This window comes from Falco punctatus, assembly GCF_963210335.1.
Source record: "Falco punctatus genome assembly, chromosome: 7".
Lineage (NCBI taxonomy): Eukaryota > Metazoa > Chordata > Aves > Falconiformes > Falconidae > Falco > Falco punctatus.
Genome location: NC_137587.1, coordinates 23,513,095 through 23,532,479, shown reverse-complemented (window position 1 = coordinate 23,532,479; position 19,385 = coordinate 23,513,095). Strand labels below are relative to the sequence as shown.

General features: G+C 36.8%; 1 protein-coding gene across 2 annotated transcripts in view; it reads right to left on the bottom strand.

Annotated features, from left to right (window-relative positions):
* Positions 1 to 19,385, bottom strand: part of TTBK2 (tau tubulin kinase 2) — a 113,157-nt gene that overhangs the window by 70,212 nt on the left and 23,560 nt on the right. For both annotated transcript variants that reach the window (XM_080397673.1, XM_080397674.1), the window contains one exon: positions 5,131 to 5,290. In XM_080397673.1, the coding sequence (XP_080253799.1) occupies positions 5,131 to 5,199 (69 nt within the window). In that variant the 5' untranslated portion in view covers positions 5,200 to 5,290. The remainder of the gene's footprint in view (positions 1 to 5,130; positions 5,291 to 19,385) is intronic.

Sequence of the window (19,385 nt, the reverse complement as noted above, 5' to 3'; positions counted from 1 at the left end):
GAGCTACTGAATAATCTACAAAGGTATGGTTAAATAAAGTTTGTAAGAGAATTCTAGGAAAACTAGGAATTCTAGGAAATTCTAGGTTAATGCACCTGATCTCCATCTGCACTAAACTTCTTGTATTTTATAAAATAGAAGAATGCACTAGCATTCCCAACATGAATACAACCAAAGTCATCATGCTAAATAAAATCTTTCTTCAAATATTCACATGCTACCCAGAGACCTCCAAATACAAAAGTACAGTGAATTTTTTAAAATATGCCATCTTTTCCCTTTTTTCAGAGATAAACACACTGAATATCAAAGGTATAAAAGTTCCTGGACTTACTGAAAAGAGACAGCATTTTCTATTATATCCAGTGATTTACACATAACAGTTAAATCATAAATAGTAAGAAATGGCTAAGATTATATTTTAATGTTACACTCACACTTACTCATGGTTCACCAGTACCATTCTTATTAACAGACACACTCAAGAAACTTGCACAATTGAAAGTTCATCCGAGTTAGGAAGAGGTAAAAAGAATGCTCCTGGCATATTGAACAGTTTGCACTACATTCAGAGCAAATATTAATAGTTGTATTTTCACCCTGCTTTAAATTTTCACAGGGAGCAGAGATTTGTCTGGTTTTCAGTACCAAAAATGTCAAAGTTATTTCATGTAATGCTTTCATATAGTGATCTCCCCTGTAGCTGCCATTCTAAAGCTGATAGAAAAGGAAACAAAAAGAATTACCCTAAGAAACACACAATATTGTATTTTTACTATATTTTACCTTGAAAGAAATGACATTGTTTTCTAAACATCATTTGAAAACATAAGGTTATATGAGTATAGTGTATTAAGGGTCATCTAAACATCCTGGGGATCTGCAGATCAGCAATACGCTGACCTATCTTCAGATTCTGAAAATAAACCTCATGTCTCCTAATCCAGAAAATAAAACAAGCCATCTGACTGAGAAGGAATAACAATTTTTAAAATAGTCTAGGCCCCTAAGAAAAAGGAAGAAGGTAACAGATAAAATACTCACATTGTTTACCTGCATTTTTCAAATCGTATTGCATGAAATCTTTGTTCTGTATGATTACAACAGTACTCAGTATTTCACCATGTACCTTCTGTCCTGAAGATGTTTGACCAGCGCAAGCAACTGCTATTTCAGTACTCTTAAGATGAGGAAAATATGGTTCAAGATATGTAGCATGATCTAAATTACTCACTTCTGGCCAATTCATTACCAATTTTAAAGAGGTGTATAAAATAGACAGTACACCACATTTTCAGACCTACAGAACTAATGCACCTAATCATACGCTTCTAGTGCAACACCTGCTGCCTGCAAGTTCAGATGTTTATTTCTTTCTAATAAGCACACTAGCTGTTAGCAAACACAATTTCCTCCACAGGCTGTATACTTCCTCTGAATACTACCAACGCATACTACCAATGCAGGCTTACACCTTTACTCTTTAGCATACACGTTTCAAGAACTTAACAAATTCAAGATCAGAGTATCACAAATCCTGAATAAGAAGTTTGTGTCTTCAGACGCGACTTGTTTAAGGCACTACTACGGTAAGAATCTAGGGTTAACTCTGAAATAATGACAAACTGTGAAAAATAGAAGCCTGTCAAGTCCAGTGAAATATTCAGTATCTCTTTGTTACATTCAGATGTATCCAATATATGCAGAGTGATAGTCCTTACATAAGGGAAGGAGATTTGCCATCTACATATCAGGGAAAAAAAAAAGAAGTTCTAACAGGATTACATATATGGTTTTGTTGTTTTGATTATTTTTTAATTATGTGTGTATCTATGTATATCTCTCAAAGATGTAGCTTTGTGACTAGTTTGGCCATTTTAAGTCTGTACTTTTCCATTCCACCTCTTGGTCTGGTAATGCCATTATCTTCACTGAGCTCTGAGCTATTAACAGGGCTCCAAGAGTTAAGCATAGACATTGATCTGACTGTAGTTTTCAGCATAAGCACATAAATTTTCAGCATAGTACAAGGACAATGGACAGTGAGAATGCATGGAGAAAAAGGTGAGAGGGGAAAAGGAAAGAGGCGACACAGCCATCCTCTACGCAGACTTACAGCAGTTTACCATATATCTTCATTTACTGGCCTTGAGAAATAGCCAGACTGAGAAAGACTGCTACTGAAAGGGTTTTTTTCTGCTTGTGTGCTTAAAAAAAATTAAAAAACAAACACATTACCATACTAATAAAATAAACAGATCAATTTCTATCCTTAGATAGAAAGTACACCAGAATCATTAACAAACATTCAATAATGACCTTGGTCAATAATTCCAAGCACAAGTGCACCTCTGCTTGTAGGAAAAATACTTTCCATGCCCTTTGTCACTGGGTCATGCACCACATTCAGCAATGAGCCCATGTTTTCCATGGTTGTCTTTTTGCTGCCAATATCCCTGTAGAAGCCTTTCTCAGTGCTTTTCACATCCCTCACCAGTTTTGACTGCCAGCTGAGCTCTGGCTTTCCTATACATTCATCCCAACACACAGAGGTAATGTCTCCGTATTAATCTTGGGCAGCCCATCCTTGTTTCCACCTTCTGTTTGCTTCCATTTTGCTTTTGAGTTCAGACAGGAGATGACTGTTCAACCATACTCACCTCCTGCCACATCTGCACATCTTTTACCTTGACAAGGATCATGCTGCCCTCATTTACACCTGCACCACATTCTCCCATTTTGTACATTAGTTTCAAGCTTCTCTTCTTTGCATTCAGCATCTCATACCCCAAACTCATCCTCTCCGTTCTCTCTTCAACTCCTGTTTCTTTGTATGCTTCAAGTCTACAGCATACAATTTCCAACATATTTTATCTTGGTACTTTCGCTTACATTGCATATTGAATGATGTTCTTAAACCTACCTAAAACCAATTTTAATTACAATCAAGTATCTCCAAGTCAGGACTCTAAGAAACATTTCAAAGGCGAAACAGAGGGACGAGAAAAGGCATTGACAGAGGATAAAAGCAAGCATTAACAGATACAGAGACCAGCAGAGAGGGAGGGTATCAATGAGGAAAAAATACTCTATGTCTTTTCAAGATAGAATCACTCTAAAAAATGTCTAGGTTAAAGTTAAATTTATTTGAGCACAGTTTTAAAAAATGTTCGTGTCCACAATTTCCAGGTATGTTTTCACAATTACAAAGACCAAGGTCCTGAACAGCAAAAATTCTGAAAATTGCATTTCAGCCACAAATCTTCACATAACTTCCAGATAGTGTTCTTTTTTTTCTTAAACTGGTTGCAACAAAATAATCTCATGCAATCATACTACAGTGCTGCCATTCTTCAATGGAGGAAAAAAAGCAGGATATTGGGACAGTTCCACAAGGAAAAATCAGAAGTACTACTGATAATTAGGGACAGTACTCATTGCCACTAAATTTTGAACGTCCACCAGTTTATACATCTTTCTACACAAGGAATTTTTAAGTACACTGCTGTTTCAAGAACACTAGCAAAAAACTTCATAACCTAACAGAACAGTACTCCTTATGTTAATGTACATTTCAAGCATTAAGGAATTTCTAAAATTTGTATGTTATGTTCTTCCACTGGCACACTGTCCTGTGAAATCCTGAATTCCAAAAGAAGTATATCACCTCTAGATGCCATCAAGACATCCTTAATAACTGCCACAGAAATTAAGAAAATTAAGAGTTACCCCCAGACAATATTTGGCACTCATCTACCTGTAATACTTTATTTGGAAAACATACAAGTTAAAATGTATAATCACATGAGATGAACAACAGCCTACTCTCAAAATTTCCAAAAGACACTGATCTGATGATCAGTCTTCATTATCTAGGGAAGAAAATAAATCTGCAGGAAACAGGACTACTGTTGCACGTATCAGACAACGGAGTAATTTTGTGGCTAGTGATATATTAGTATACTGTTTTCTATTTATAATTCTATCTTACTCTATTTGATCTGATTCAAGACTATGATTTCACTTTTTACTTTACTGCAATATTAAGATGCAATGTAAGAAGACATTTTACAAATAAATGGCTATCTTTGGAGCATAAGTATGTTCTATTTACACAAAAGGAAATATAAAGTTTTCCTACACAAAGCTAGTATCAGCTTCCTGCATTTTTCAATGAAGGACAGGACACAAGACAGTTGAAATTTTCTCTATATGAATTTGAAATGAATGCTGAATCTGTATCTTCTCAGTGTCACAGTTTTAAATAAAATATTGAAACATGGGAGTAATATAAACCAAAGACAGCGCAAAAAATAGTGATTCAGTATCCATTCACAGCCTACTAAACACAAAGAGATACCCAAAATGTTCCATTATGAAGTGGTGCTTTTTTTTGGCTCTTCCCCCCCACCCCCACCCTTTTTTTTTTTTTTAGATCTAAACAAATACACATGCAAAAAAATTCTTAAGTCATTAGGGGAATGGAGGAGGAACTGTGAGAACTAAGCCTGTCCTTCCCAGCAAAAATACTTTCAAGTGGATTCTATTTCCCTCTAGATGTAAATCAAGGATATGAACACCAAAAAGGAACAGAGCTATTTATAGTAACACCGATACTGGCACACAATCAAATGGATATAAATCACTCAGGAATAAATCTACGCTACAAAATATAACAAACAAAAATCATTTCTAATCGCAAGAGCAGCAAGGTCCTGAAAGGTCTTCCTGTAAGAACTAACAAATCTCACAATCTGACTAGTCTCAAAAGGGTGCCTGACTGATTTCCAAAACAGGCTGACATAATCACTGCCTGACTGGATTCAATATACTAACAGGACTCTTCCACTTGTGCTCTGAACAGGCACTAAGTCAGGATTTATAAGCTTTCCTAAGTCCTTACCACAAAAAAAAAAAAAAAAAAAAAAAAAAAACACCAACACAAATGCATATAAATTCTTTTTAAAGTAGGCTAAAAGAAACACACGGTTGTAAAGTCCTTTAACCATTTAACATAAGTATTAAGCAAAACATATCTCACAAGAATTTTGAAACAGATTTCAAGCCACAAACTACTTCTTTTTAAAAACATGTTTCAAAGGAGAAAAAATTGCAGAAAGGCATACTCACCACCTTCCATCTTTCTTTGACCAAGATTCCCACACTGAGGATGTCAGGCTGCTCCCCTCCTCCACTCATTGCAACCTCCTGAAGCGATGGAGCTGCTATGCAAAGTCTATCTCAGTAGAAACCATCCAGATCCCAGGAGTGGCTTCCATTTAACCAGGGACTGCAGAAACAGAGCAGAACATGGGATCTCAGTGAATAACAACAGAACAACATGAAATACAGAAAAAGTTGTGTTTCTCACCCAGAATCTTAACTAAGTTTTGTATCCCACCGTGACTCAAGCTGGAATTCTAGCCAAATAACTTCCAGTACAGAAAGATAGTCAAGTATACTCTTCTTTATTTTTTTAACCTGTTCTCTCTGAAATCCTCAAGCCCAATCTCAAAATAGTATTAACGAATATCAACATTTTCAAAGTTATATTCTGCAGGCAGTTTCAAATTGTTGTAAATCATAATTACATTTATAATTAATTGTAATAAAAACAACTTTTTAAACCTAAAAAAATAATTTACTAAATAATTGGTTACATAAGTAATAGTAATGTATAATAACAAGTTTGAAGTAGTATTAACCAAAAAATTTCAGAATTAAAAATAATTAAAATCAGCATTGCAATTTAATTTATTGCATTGCATACAGACTATTCCACATTTTACAGTGTGTTTCAACATAGATAGGATTACTAATGATTAAATATGTCTAAAGTAAAATTTTGTTGTTTTATTTCAGAGTACAAATAGCTAAAGGAAAAAAATTGTCTTAGGTAATTGCATCAGTTTAATTTCTTAATTTTCTGGCTTTAGGCAATCATCTGTAAATCAAATTTTATATAGCAACGTAAAAGTTTGTGTTTTGGAGATTAATCCATCCATAATGGCTCCCATTAGCAACTGCTACAACCAATTAAAAGCTTGTTCCAATTGTTTGAAGTTTTTCTAGAATTATTCTTATTTGTTACACTGGTATAATTATACAAGTGTAACTCTGTATAAACTCTCATCCAACGATAGGACTCTTCAGAAGCGTATTTGCTTTGAATTTATTTCTATCACTTCCAAAATAGCATGAACTGAAAACGAAAAAATTCTTTTTCTCACTGAATCAACACACAAATTGTATGTTAAATTAGTACAACCACTCTGATTTAAATTAACAGTAAGCCCTTCCATGTGGGTAAATGCCAAGTTTACTACTGGGGTTAAATTAGCCTTTTTAAAAAACAATCTGCTGCTTGAATGACCTAGCTTTTAAAACAGATGTTTGTTTGACATGACAGTAACTGTGGGATTTTTTTTCATATTCTTTCATATTTATTTTTTATATTTCATTTACACCTTTCTTGCTTCAATTGTAAATTCTGACATTTAAACCAACTCCAAACAAAACAGACCCCTCTGGAGAAAAATTAATCAGGATTAGTTTAAGATCTAAATTTATACCAAATTAGAGTAGATTACATCCCTGTAAAAGACTGTTCATTCAGAATATGTAGCCTGAATTGGTTTAATTCAAACAAATGAAGGGAAACCAAATTAAGATTGCGTGCTCTGAGTAACAGCATCCACGCTGCAATTTAATCAAGTTGACCTAAACCAATTTAAATTCTACCAGTGCTGGTAAATTCTCCCCTGCAGATAAGGTCAAAATTCTAAAGAGAGCTAGAGTCATCTATGTGAACACCCTTAACATTACTAACCACTGACCATAATTACTGACCTTTCTAACAGAATTATTGTAACACAGTCAGGAACTAAGTCAGTTGAAGAGAAAATGAAATGGCACTAATGAAGGAAAAAAGATTTATTTCCAAAATTACATGCTTACAGCATGTACAGTGATTTTTTCATTTACTCAGATCTTTGCTTCCCCTTCCACCACCACCCCAGTTACATCAAAGTAGGTGGTGGTCTTCACTAAGTAATATGTTTACTCCTATACTGGGACTTCAAGGGGTGTTTTTCTGAACCCTGCTTAAAAAACAGTAATAGAGGAAGTATTCATCTCACTGGAGCAAAATCTAAAATTGGCAAGTATGACTTTTGCTACAGCTTTCAAACATGAGCAAAATTCATCACCTGCAGGAAAAGTAAATGCTTTATTAAAGCAAAGATATGACAACAGTGGTTTTAGCGTTTTCTGTTAATACTGCTATCAGCCTTGATCCAATACCTGATTTGAACTTTTTTTTTTTAAATACACTTCAAATTACAACGTACAGGCACAGCTCTGACAAACATTTCTGATAGCTATTCATTCACAAATTCTTGAGCATACTAACAGAGCACCAGTAACTGGCCCAGAGTGCAATGGTAAAATACATATATCCACAGAACCATCCCATATTTTAAGAATCATCATAGAAGTACTGTATTACTGTAGATAACATCTGCAGGGCCAGGGCAACAAAATCTTCATTTATACACAATTCCTCAATCCTATTCCAATACACTAATTCCTTGTTAAATCTCTTGTCATCCTATGTCATTACAGAGCAATAAAATCTATTCTGCATTGTCACTCATATTCAAAGCACCAAAACCCCAGGACCCATTAAACTGTCACACAGGGAGGCAAAAATTTCTGTCCTGAACCCCTGAAGACAAGGTGTTAAACACCCCCTGAAGGCAAGCAGTATTTTACTTAAAAATGTTTTACAAACATGTTAAGGTTAATTTGAAGAATTATATTTTCTTCTAGACCCTACATAAAGTAGCAGGAGGATTCAATCACAAATTTCAAGGCCAGAAACCTTAAAACTAGCCTGAACTTTTACCTGATCAGGCCACAGAACTTCACTCCCTTAGTGAACTAGCACAGGCTAATTTGTAAGACTCCAAATGATTAAGAGTCCCCAATCTTCACTAGCAACATGTTCTAGTACATCTCTTCCTTCACAGTAAGCATGACTTGCTTTGTTTCACAGTTTAATCTGTCTGATTTTAGTTTTTTACTACAGGACTTTGTTACATTTTTGGAAACCAAATTTCATCCCCAGTAATTTCACCTCATTTAAGCATCTAAACACAGTTCTTCAACTTCCTCTAAATTAAGCTTTAAGCCTCCCTCTCTATCCCATGGGTCTTTTCTGTAGGCCTCTGAAAATCCTCTCCTTGCTCCCCATTCTTCTTGTGTTATGGGCAACAAAATTGAGTTAGACACCAACACTGAATTACACTCAAGCATACCAATACCTAATATGAAGAAAAGAGGGGTTCTTATTTCTTTGTGATAGCAGTCTTATTTCCTTAATTTAAGTCTGAAGCTGTTCTATACTTTTGCTAAATCACAACTCTTCCCAGATGCTTATACACAGGCACTGCTGCAAGAATATGGTTTCTTTAAAGCTTTTATTCAAAGTTTGTTATAGACTGGGTTTCATTGCTCCTGTGTTCTCTAACAACCTTAACACTGCATAACTGAAAATCTGTTAGTTATTAATGTACTGCATTAGATAAATATCTTTATATTCCTTACCTAATAACAGAAAACACGTATCCTGGTAGGTGCAATTTAGATTACAATCACGTTCTCCAAATTCATGTGGAAAAAACCCTGGACGTTACTGGAGAGGACTATATTTAAAGGACTTTTGGACAGACATCAATATGCATTCTTTGGAGGTGGTGCTCAGGACAAAACTGAAACTTCTCTAAATTTTTAAGTACCTGAATTCAGATAGTTTGGCGCATTCTAAACTCCACAGATGAATTAAAGACCATAAAAGTAGATACAGTTCCATTTGTATTACTGAAATACAGGCATATATTGCCTACAATGCTGTTAAACAATTAAGAAAGCTCTGTATGATCTGTATCCCACTGAAGCAGGTGATTGGTTAATGACATACAGTTAAGGTGCAAGCTTTCCCTTACTCATTCAACAGATGAATCATTTGGCAGTACAATTTTACAGGTGGCAGTATGGTTATTTTCTGCACAATGAACACTATAATTCTCCTAAAAAAGTAACAGACATTTTAATTGCAATATATCTCATGGAATTCTACATTCCATTAAGACATCAGTTTCATTATCAGACCAGTTTATCAGATCAAAGGAAATGTGTAAGGTAACAGAATTATCACAATTAAAGGCAATTAGCCCTCTATCAAATTTATTTCCAGGTGACAGGTCATGTAATAACTAGGACAACACAATGAGTACAAACTTTGTTCCATAACATAAGCCTTTGCCTGGGAACCGATCACAGTATAACATGAGAACAGCTAAAGGAAGGTTAGCACTTATATCCAGAATTGAATATTGTACAAACAGCATCCATTATTTAAATCTCTTCTATCCACTTAACTGCTTTTAGCTATGTATCATCCCCACAAGACTTCTTTAAATTACCCCAACCAAGTATACTGAAAGATTATATGCTATTAGAAAAAAGCTTTAAAACTCCAGAAAAAAACAAATTCAATTTTGTAAAAGCTGATTCTAGCTCAGCAAGCAAAGTCAATTGTTTTACGTAATTTGTGTGCATGTATATATTTCTTTAGAGATGGCTCTAAACTGAAGCCAATCTGTGCTTACCAGCCTTTGTAGTTGTTTAAATCCAGATCTAAGGTTCTGTACTTTTTACTTTTGAACAGAAGAACTTAAAGGAACAAAGAAAATGTAACAAGTCAGCATAAAGAGAAAATCAGGATAGGAAGTAGTCAAAGGTCCTAATTTCACCACATTTATGGTAAAGTCCATTTTCTTAGACAGGCTAAGAAGCATGTTCAAATTGTAAATTCTAAAGCCAGAATTTAAATGTGTCTATTTGAGCATCCAAACTAGAAAGCTATCCTGCACCTCTAACCCAAATATTTTCTAAATGCATTCATTACAAGCTGGGGTCCTGAAAATCATTATTCAGTACGTCAACGAGAAAACCAAATTTAAAGTGTTGACCTAAATTTCCAACCGTACTGGTTGTGAAGAAAATCTTTTTTAAGATCCAACACATAACCAATGCCATTTTAGGTTTTCCAATCTCAAGCTCTTGGGTGCCAAAATACTCATCACGATTTGCAGATTCCAGGTGTGAAAAGCTCCCAACTGTCTTGTGTGCTATAGCTAAAGAGTCTAGATTTCCTTCTGGCAACTTCTGCACTTACAGCTATGTTGTTATTACAAAAGGGGCAATATTTCCTCAGTTTGAAGACAGAGTTAAAAATATAACATTTAGTTTCAAGTGACAATCTTATTTTAAAAACACATATTTCAAGCTACTACATTATTTCCAGTTTGCAAGAGAATCCAGCACCAAAATGTTACAAAAACCCAAGTAAGGCAAAGTTTATGGAAGGAGTATATTATCTTTCACTAAACCAACTAATACAGGTGGCAAATCCCTACAAGTTTTAGACACACAAACCCCTCTTCAAGTCCAAAATAGAATGAGAACTTTAAAATTAAACTGAACTTGAAAGCAATTGCACTACAGTAAATTTCATTATGTTTTTTGGTTAGACCAACTGAGGTAAAAGGTATTCAATACTTGCCATAAAGAAAGGGAAGCACCTGGATATGCGTGTGACAGGGAGAGACTATAGGGTTGTGGCTCCTATGAGAAACACAGCACCTAATTTATTACCTACAGACAATCAGAAATTTTTGGTCAAGGAGAATTAGAATGACCCATGAAACAAAAACTCCATTTATTAGATGATATTTTTGCCACAGTATTTTTCAGACAAGTGAGTTCATTTCCTAATCTGATCTGTCACACAATTGCACAAAGACTTAATGTCAGAACAAGAGAAAGAATGGAAGTTAGCTGTGGGGGACAGGGAAAGGTTGGACTACTGTGGTGCTTTCAACTCAAACCAGTTGTAGAACTACAACCTCAGGTGCAGAGCCTTTAATATAAATGGGGAAACCTAACCCTATGGAGAGGTCACCTTCATGCCAAATAACACTATTAGTCTCAGGTTTTTCCACAACTCAGAATGAGTTCCAAGTAAAAAAGAGGCTTGTGCAACCTTACTAATTATGCAAAAATTAATTTTAAAATCCTAGAAGTGTCATTTCTTAAAAAAAAAAATAATGTGGTATTTACAACAAACATAAATGAAACTCAAAGTAAGGTTTTCTCCTATGATAAGATTTTGGTTTACCTCTCATAAAAGTCTTCTTCAAAGAAGCTAGGTCTCTGATCACTTACATAAAGTGAAAAAAACTTTTAAACACACAAACGGAAAGTCAGTTCTGCAATTACCTAAATTATACAGCATTACAGTAATTATTTTCAAAGATCCTTGTAAAATTTTCATTGCAGAAGAGCTAAGTGATAGTGAAGTATAGTTTTGAACACTGATACAAAGACAGCCTGAAGTCAAACAATTAAGATATTTTAAATAACGGCACAATAATATAATATAAAACTATTTATCAGCAAAATAAAACCTTTGTTTCCAGTTTTTTGAAATGTTGGAATAGTCAGTTATCTCCATAGGATACACTTAGAATATTAATAGCTTACCATCAATGCCACTAACTTTATATGCCAAGATTAACATAAACTGATCCTTTAAGACACTTTGAACTATCGCCTTTTTCACTAGTACTATCTGTTTCTATTATTTCATAAATCGGTTTTCTCAGTAAGGAAAAACATAAACGCCCAACCCAGGCATACAACACACAACTACAGAGGGCAAGAAGGCAAACAACACACTTCTCTGAAGATTTTCTTCCAAAGCCTACACAACTTTTTGCAGTAGATAAACAGTGATTTATAGAGAAGAGCTGCTGCTAAGGACTGTGCAAGAATGATGGAAGGACGTATATACAACTAACTGCTATTAACCTCTGAATGCTTTATCCAATCAAGCAAAGTTCAAGGTAAATTCTGAATATAAATTTTGTAAAACTAAATATAAAAATAAAAATTACACAACATTTTTGTTGTGTAAAAAAAAATAATAAAAAAATCGGCAGAGGAACGTTGGTGAGATGATGAGACAGACGACACGCAAACAGCAAAATGCTGTCTGCACTGATAGTGTTCAAATGATCCAGACTGCCAGAGGCAGACAAGCAGCCCAGCTGGCAGACCACAAGTCTATACTCACTGTATGGTGCTCAGGCTGCAGCACTATGCATGAAGTGATCTGGACCTCACTAACAAAAGCTGAGAATTCCCTTGATACGTCAGTTGATAAAGCACATCACAAAAACATAGTGAATAAGGCCCAACAGTTTGCTAAGCAGAACAGGAGAAAAGCAATAGAATAATCTTTTTTTAATCTGTAATGTCTAATCTCTTAGCATCCTTATCTTAAGGGCACGTAACTCTAAAATCTGCAGCAGTATTGTGATAAAGACAGGGCACCGGCCATGCACACAAAGGTATCCCATCTCCTTAAATACATGAAGACAGCAACTCTCCTTTTAGTCAGTGTGTGAAATGAGGTCAGTAACTGCTACACCAAGCAAGAAGACTTCAAAAGAGCCTAGCTGACAGGAAGATGGAATCTGAGTGAGTCCATGCAGTGCAGGAGGTCTACCAAACTCTGAAAGGCTTTGGCTTCCTCGATGAAGGGAATGCACAGCCATCCTGCCACACAACGCAGCAATCCCTGAAAGAGTTAAGGAGGAAAGACACACCATCACATTCTAGTTTATGCAGGAGATACCAGAGTACTTTCCAGCAGTAGGTAACAGCCTACAGAAGTCAGACACAAAGAAAAGACAAAAAAAAAAAAAGAGACCCTGTGCTGACCCTCATGCCAAGACCAACTACTCAGCACTGATGTCAACATCGCTAGCGCCAGTGGGTAGGAGACAGTCACTTGAAGTGGACCCTTATGGACTGCCAAATGACATGAGATATGGGAAATGGCTTAGTGCTTGGCTGTGCTGAAGGAAGATGGCACTAAGGCAGCTAAAATAAACGTACAAGCTCTTGCCAGCAGAACAGCACAAGCTATTACTTTATCTTCACTTTGATCTGGCTTCAGCAGGGCTTTCTACAGTGCTAGGGAGTCTCTCTTGCTCACAGGATATTTTCCACAATGATCACATGGGCTCAGGCAATACTGAATCTAGAAGCACAATCCAGAAAAGCAAAGGAGAAAGGTAGCTCATCTAGGACTGCCTGAGCAGTCTGCCCCTAAAAAATATTCATGCTGGGAACTTCCAAGGTACAGGGGTTAGAGTCAATAAAATGACTTGGCCAGAGCATGCACCTGTTTTGTAGCCATAGTTGATGGCAGCTTCAAGAAACAATGACTGAAAACTGAGCTCCTAATTGGAGGTCCTTAAGTTTGAAATGGGAGACAGGTATTAGAAAACTGAAATGGAACTTCAGCAAAGGCATTTCAAGTTGGGACAAACCCAAAAATATCGACTTAATTTTCAGCAGAAAAAAACTAGGTTAGACAGTAGAAAAGTAAATAGCATGGACAGCTAATGACAAGAGCAGACAGGCTGCATTAGATCAAAGATCCACCTAGCCCAATCTCCCATCTCTGACTGTTGCCAGCAGCAGACGCCTAAGGAAGAATACAAGGATGCAGGAAGCATAAACTCATACTTTCCCAGAATATTTTCTGAGGATGTAACAAGCTGGGACACAAAACACATTCTGAGCCAAAGATGGTATTTAAGATTTTTCACCTCTGAGTTCATCAGATCTTTTCTGAACCCATGAAATCTTTTAGCATCCGTAACACATCTACTGCAAGTAAATCGTTAACTTAATTCCATGCTGTGGGAAGAAGCACATCTTTGTTTCCAATTTGTCTTTTGCTAGTTACATTTGAGGTTCACTGACCCTTGTACTGGAAGGTAGAGTTTACTGTTGCTCCCTGTTCACCTTAGTCCTACACAGGGAACACATTTGCTACCATGTACCCCTCATTTATCTCTTCTCCTATTTAGTCTTTCACTGACTTTGATCTGTGTGCTTTTCCCAGTTCTACGACATCCCCTCTGAGATGTGGAGACCAGCAATGTTATTATACACTGACCTGCTATTTTCAGAGAACCTGCAAGATCCCATTCCAAAGAAGCTCATCACTGTGTAAATTCTAAAATTATTTTTCCCTACATTAACTGCTTTATAATAATTTTCACTTATCATTATGTTGTGGTTTAACCCTGGCTGGTGACAAAGCAACACGCAGCCACCCACTCACTCCCCCCACAGTGGGATGGGGGAGAAGATCGGAAAAGTAAAAGTGAGAAAATTTGTGGGTTGAGATAAAGACAGTTTAATAGCTAAAGCAAGAGCTGCACATGCAAGCAAAGCAAAACAAGGAATTCATCCACTTCCCATCAGCGGGCAGGTGTTCAGTCACCTCCAGGAAAACCAGGCTCCATCACACACAACAGTTCCTTGGGAAGACAAATGCCATAATGCTGAATGTCCCCCCACCTTATACGCTCAGCATGACATCATATGGTATGGAATATCCCTTTGGCTAGTTTGGGTCAGCTGTCCTGGCTGTGTCCCCTCCCGATTCCTTGTGGCCCTCCAGCCCTCTCACTGGCAGGGCCCAAGGAACTGAAAAGTGACTTAGTATAACCATCACCCAGCAACAACCAAACCTATCGGTGTGCTATCGACACTGTTCTCACACCAAATCCAAAACACAGCACTGCACCAGCTACTAAGAAGAAAATTAACTCTGTCCCAGCTGAAACCAGGACGTATTACCTCAGAGGTGCAAGGTCTTTCTCCAGCTCATCTCCTTCTCTCCATCTTTACTAATTTCAATACCCTTGTATCACCAGACTTTGTAACTTCAGCATTTGCATCTTTTCTAGACCATCTGTGAATACACACTACAGCACAGAGAGGTATACTTTTTAGGCTGATGTGCACAGATTATTCATATCTAGAAAACCTGAATCATAATCTTCCATCTGGATCATTAACAGCTCTGCTTTCACATTTGGAATGGATTCCTTAGATATCTAAACACAATCTTTCTTCACAAGATCATTATTCAGCATGTGACATAATTCATAGTCACATTTTTTAGAGATACTGCCTGACCGTATCTTCTGTTTCTGTTTTATTTTGGTCTTGCAAACCAAGCAGTCTCTCTAACACAAACCCAAGCAGGAAGCAAAGCATAAAATATCAATTAAGACAGACTTGAAAAAGGTCAAAGCAAAGCCAACATGAAAGAACAGCAGGTTAAGAGAATTTCTAAGCAGAAGAAAGCAAATAATTAAAAAAAAATGGTAAATTGCAGCAACTGCAAAAGCACAACAAGGACAAAGCAAAACTGACTCTAACTCTATCCCAGCCAAAACCAGGCCACTAGATTCGAAAGAAACTTAAGAATTAAATTGTGAATCTATTTATGATGATACATAATGTCTCATTTATACCTGCATTGGAGTGTGGCAAATACATTGCCAATAAAGGGTTACACGGGACATCCAAGCTTCAGGCTTGGAAATCCAATATTTGTACCCAATGAATCAGTAGAAACTGTAACAACGAACAGAATTACTGAACACTTGAACATAAGTGATAGAGTTGAGAAGATAACATGGCTTTGATAAAACAAAGTGCCATCTTCCAAATCTCAGAGCTCTTAAAAGAGACAGTCAGTCAGACAGGTAAGAATGATCCAAATAAAGTCTATTTGGATTCCTAAAAAGTATTTGATAAAGTCTTTTTAAAGAACCTAAACAGGCATGGCATAAGAGGACAAGTCCTCTACACACAAAAAAAAATGGCAAAAAGGCAGGAAACACAGGATTTCACACAGTGGAACGAGGCTACAAGCAGAGTTGTGCAAGAAGCAGAACATGATCTGTGCAGTTAAAGGAAAACAGGGTGAGAACTAAAGTAACAAAAGTTGGCTGACAGTAACATGTGACTTGGTCTTTAAAAAACAGAAATCAAGAAAAGATGAAGGACAACTGTGAGGAACTGCTGGGTGACTTTATGGTACTGAGTAACCAGGCAATAAAATGGTAGGTGGGGTTCTGTATAGGTAAATGTAAAATTATGTATGTCAGAAAAATAATCCTAACTTCTCATTAAAAATATGAGAAACTATTAGCAATCAAGAATCGGGTCTTGGTATTATGATATACAGTTACAAAAGATGGCAACTCAATACTAAAGAGCAGTCAAAAAAAATCATACGTTAAGAATTCAGACAAAACTGATGACAACATGAAGATCATGTATATGTCATCTCCATCGTTCACTGATACCTTGACTATTGTACGCAATTCTAGTCCTTCCCATCTCAAAAAAAAAAAAAGGGGGGGGGGGGGGGAGGGGGAAGGTTCAAAAAATGAAACAAAAAAATCAGAGGTACAGACTAATTTGCACATGAGGTAATGAATGACTATTTTTTTAAGAAATAATGGGAAGTAGAGAGGTGTATTTGACAGAAGTCTACAAAATCATTAGGGGTGCAGAGAGGTTGGCTTGGAATCAACTAATCACAATCTCATTCAATGAAGGAACTAAAAAATATCAAAAGATGTCAGCAAGAGCCAGGCTCAGAACAAACATGAGAAAGGAGTTCTTCATTAATTTGTAGCTAACCTGTGCAACCTCTTGCTAATGGATACTGTGAATGATAAAGGTTCACAATGGTTCAAGAGGGCATTGGACAACTACATGGAAAAGAAAACTTTATGGGTTACTGAAAATACATATTAAGCATATTCAGCTCCGGAAGTCCCTTAACAGAAGATGGAAAAGTACTAGAGGAAAGTATAATGTATATTTTCTCTGTTCTTGCACTTTTCCTTAGGCATCCACTTATGACCACTCTTGAAGATAGACCTTTAGTCTGCTCCAGAATTTTACATTCATACATTATGTTTGAGAAGATGAAGAGATAATAAAGAAATTCTACTCCCTATAAATAATAAATTCAAATTATATGAACTGATGAGCTACAATTTGAATTAAATTCCTGTGTGTAATCTTTTGTCAGTTATTTAAAAGAAGCTCCAACCTTCAAACTATTGACTAACTGGTGTGGGAATAACAGCAGAAAGCAAACCATTTCAACTCAAGTAAACTCTTCTTTCTGGCATTCTGTGAGGTTGGTTTGTTTGTTGGGGTTTTGTGTGGGTTTTATTTTTTTTTTTGGGGGGGGGGCGGGGGAGAATTTATAAACACTTGTATGCAAGAAACACTCGGGTGTAATTTTTTCCATTATTTCAACTTCTGTTTTCCACATTATGTCCCTTCCATTTCATGCTGGGTTTAAACTCTAATCTCAGTGTTTCTATTTATAATGCCCTTCCCATCAGCTGGCATATTTCTATCCCCTCCAGCACCAGGCTTCTTACTCAAATGCAGATTTTCACATGCACATTAAAAACTAATACTGATCACTAATATTATAAGCCTGAATTCTACCTCTAATAAAGGTGCATCAAGTCTGTGAACAGCAGTGAAATTATGTTGATCTAATAACTTGCAGCTATAGTACGTCTGCTACTTTCAATGATCTTTCGTATTCATTCATCTTTTTTCACTTATAACTGAAGCAGAATACTCCTTTTTAAATTTGGTATCATTACACAGAGCAAGTTTGTGATCCTGCCAACCAGTAAAATTAGAAACATACTCCTCAGCTGAAGCATCAAAATCTACTACAATATGCATTTTAAAAAAATACAGAAAAAAACGTTTCTAAAAATGAGTTTCCATGTATCTTTTATAAACGTTAACTTACACAAAAAAGATGAAAGGAAAAATGGCTTGGAGCAGTCACAGTGTAGTGTGGCATTTAAAGCAATTTTAACTATAGCAGAGATCAAACCATTCATAGGCTATTAAACACACCTCAGTTTTGGTGACAATTAATTAATGTTCATTGTGTTTTGATGGTTACGACCACACTTAAATTCTTACATAAATACCGAACAGTTATAATACTGCTTTTGCTATAATCCTATGCGGTAACAATGTAAAGTTTTCAGTAATACTCACTGCTATAGAAAAAAAGTTGAGGCTATTCATAGAATATGCTATTATAGCAAAAGACTTTCAAACATTAAAATGTACAGTGTTATCAAAATCACTTATCATCATATAATCATACTCGAATGATATCACAGCTAAGTATTGCTACTTGAATTGCAACAGCTCTTTTGATTAATAAAAAAGTTAGAAACAGTTTAGAAAGTACTTTTAAAAACTTTTCCTATTTAGGTTGCACTTGCAATTTACAGCACATGACAGAGTCCAACTCCTATTTTGGCAGCAGACATGTAGGTTTTTTAAACTTTTCTAAAACTGGTGATTCGTTTCACAAAACAGACTGATATTACTGAGAGTCCATAGAAGAACATCTTTTGCTAATTCTATTCTACCAACAGAATCGTAGAAAAATATCGTCAGCTCGTGTAAACTTCAGAGCAGCCTGCCACAGGATCTCACCCGTTCATTCTCTGAATAAGACAAAGTCTGCTCTTCTCAAGACTAATGTCCCTATGCTGCTTCTCACTTTCCTCGCTTCCCTTTGGTCTTACACCGTGTGTCTCATGATCTTAGCAGTCAAGGCTGCCATCAGCCTTCATATGTGTGACCAGTTCTTCTTTACTCCTCAGTAACAGGTCCAGGAGTGCACTTCACTGAGTAAATTCATCCATCACATTAAAAACTCATCCTTAACACTCCAGATTACACAGTGAACTGGCCTAAGGAACATAAAATACTAACCCTTTCAGAAAAGCAGTTTTTAAGCTAGCTCAGTTGCCTGATCTAAATCACTAAGTGGCAATACAAATCCTTTTATCAAGAGAGAGGGTGAATGGATAGAATTGTTTTCAAGGTGGCAGTGTTAAAGTACCTACATGTAAAGTAATAGCACAGGTTAACTTAGCTGGCTGGCTAAGCCCAAGGAGTGGTGGTGGATGGAGTTACACCCAGCTGGTGCCCGGTCACAAGTGGTGCTCCCCAGGGCTCAGTGCTGGGGCCAGCTCTGTTTAGTATCTTTATCGACGATCTGGACGAGGGGATCGAGTGCACCCTCAGCCAGTTTGCAGGCAACACCGAGCTGGGGGGAGTGTTGACCTGCTGGAGGGCAGGCAGGCTCTGCAGGGGCATCCGGACAGGCTGGACCCGTGGGCCGAGGCCGGTTGTACCAGGTTCAACAAGGCTCAGTGCCGGGTCCTGCACGTGGGTCACAGCAGCCCCACACAGCGCTACGGGCTGGGGGCAGAGCGGCTGGAAAGTGCCTGGGGGAAAAGGGCCTGGGGGTGCTGGCTGACGGCCGGCTGAACGTGGGCCAGCAGTGTGCCCAGGTGGCCGAGAACCCA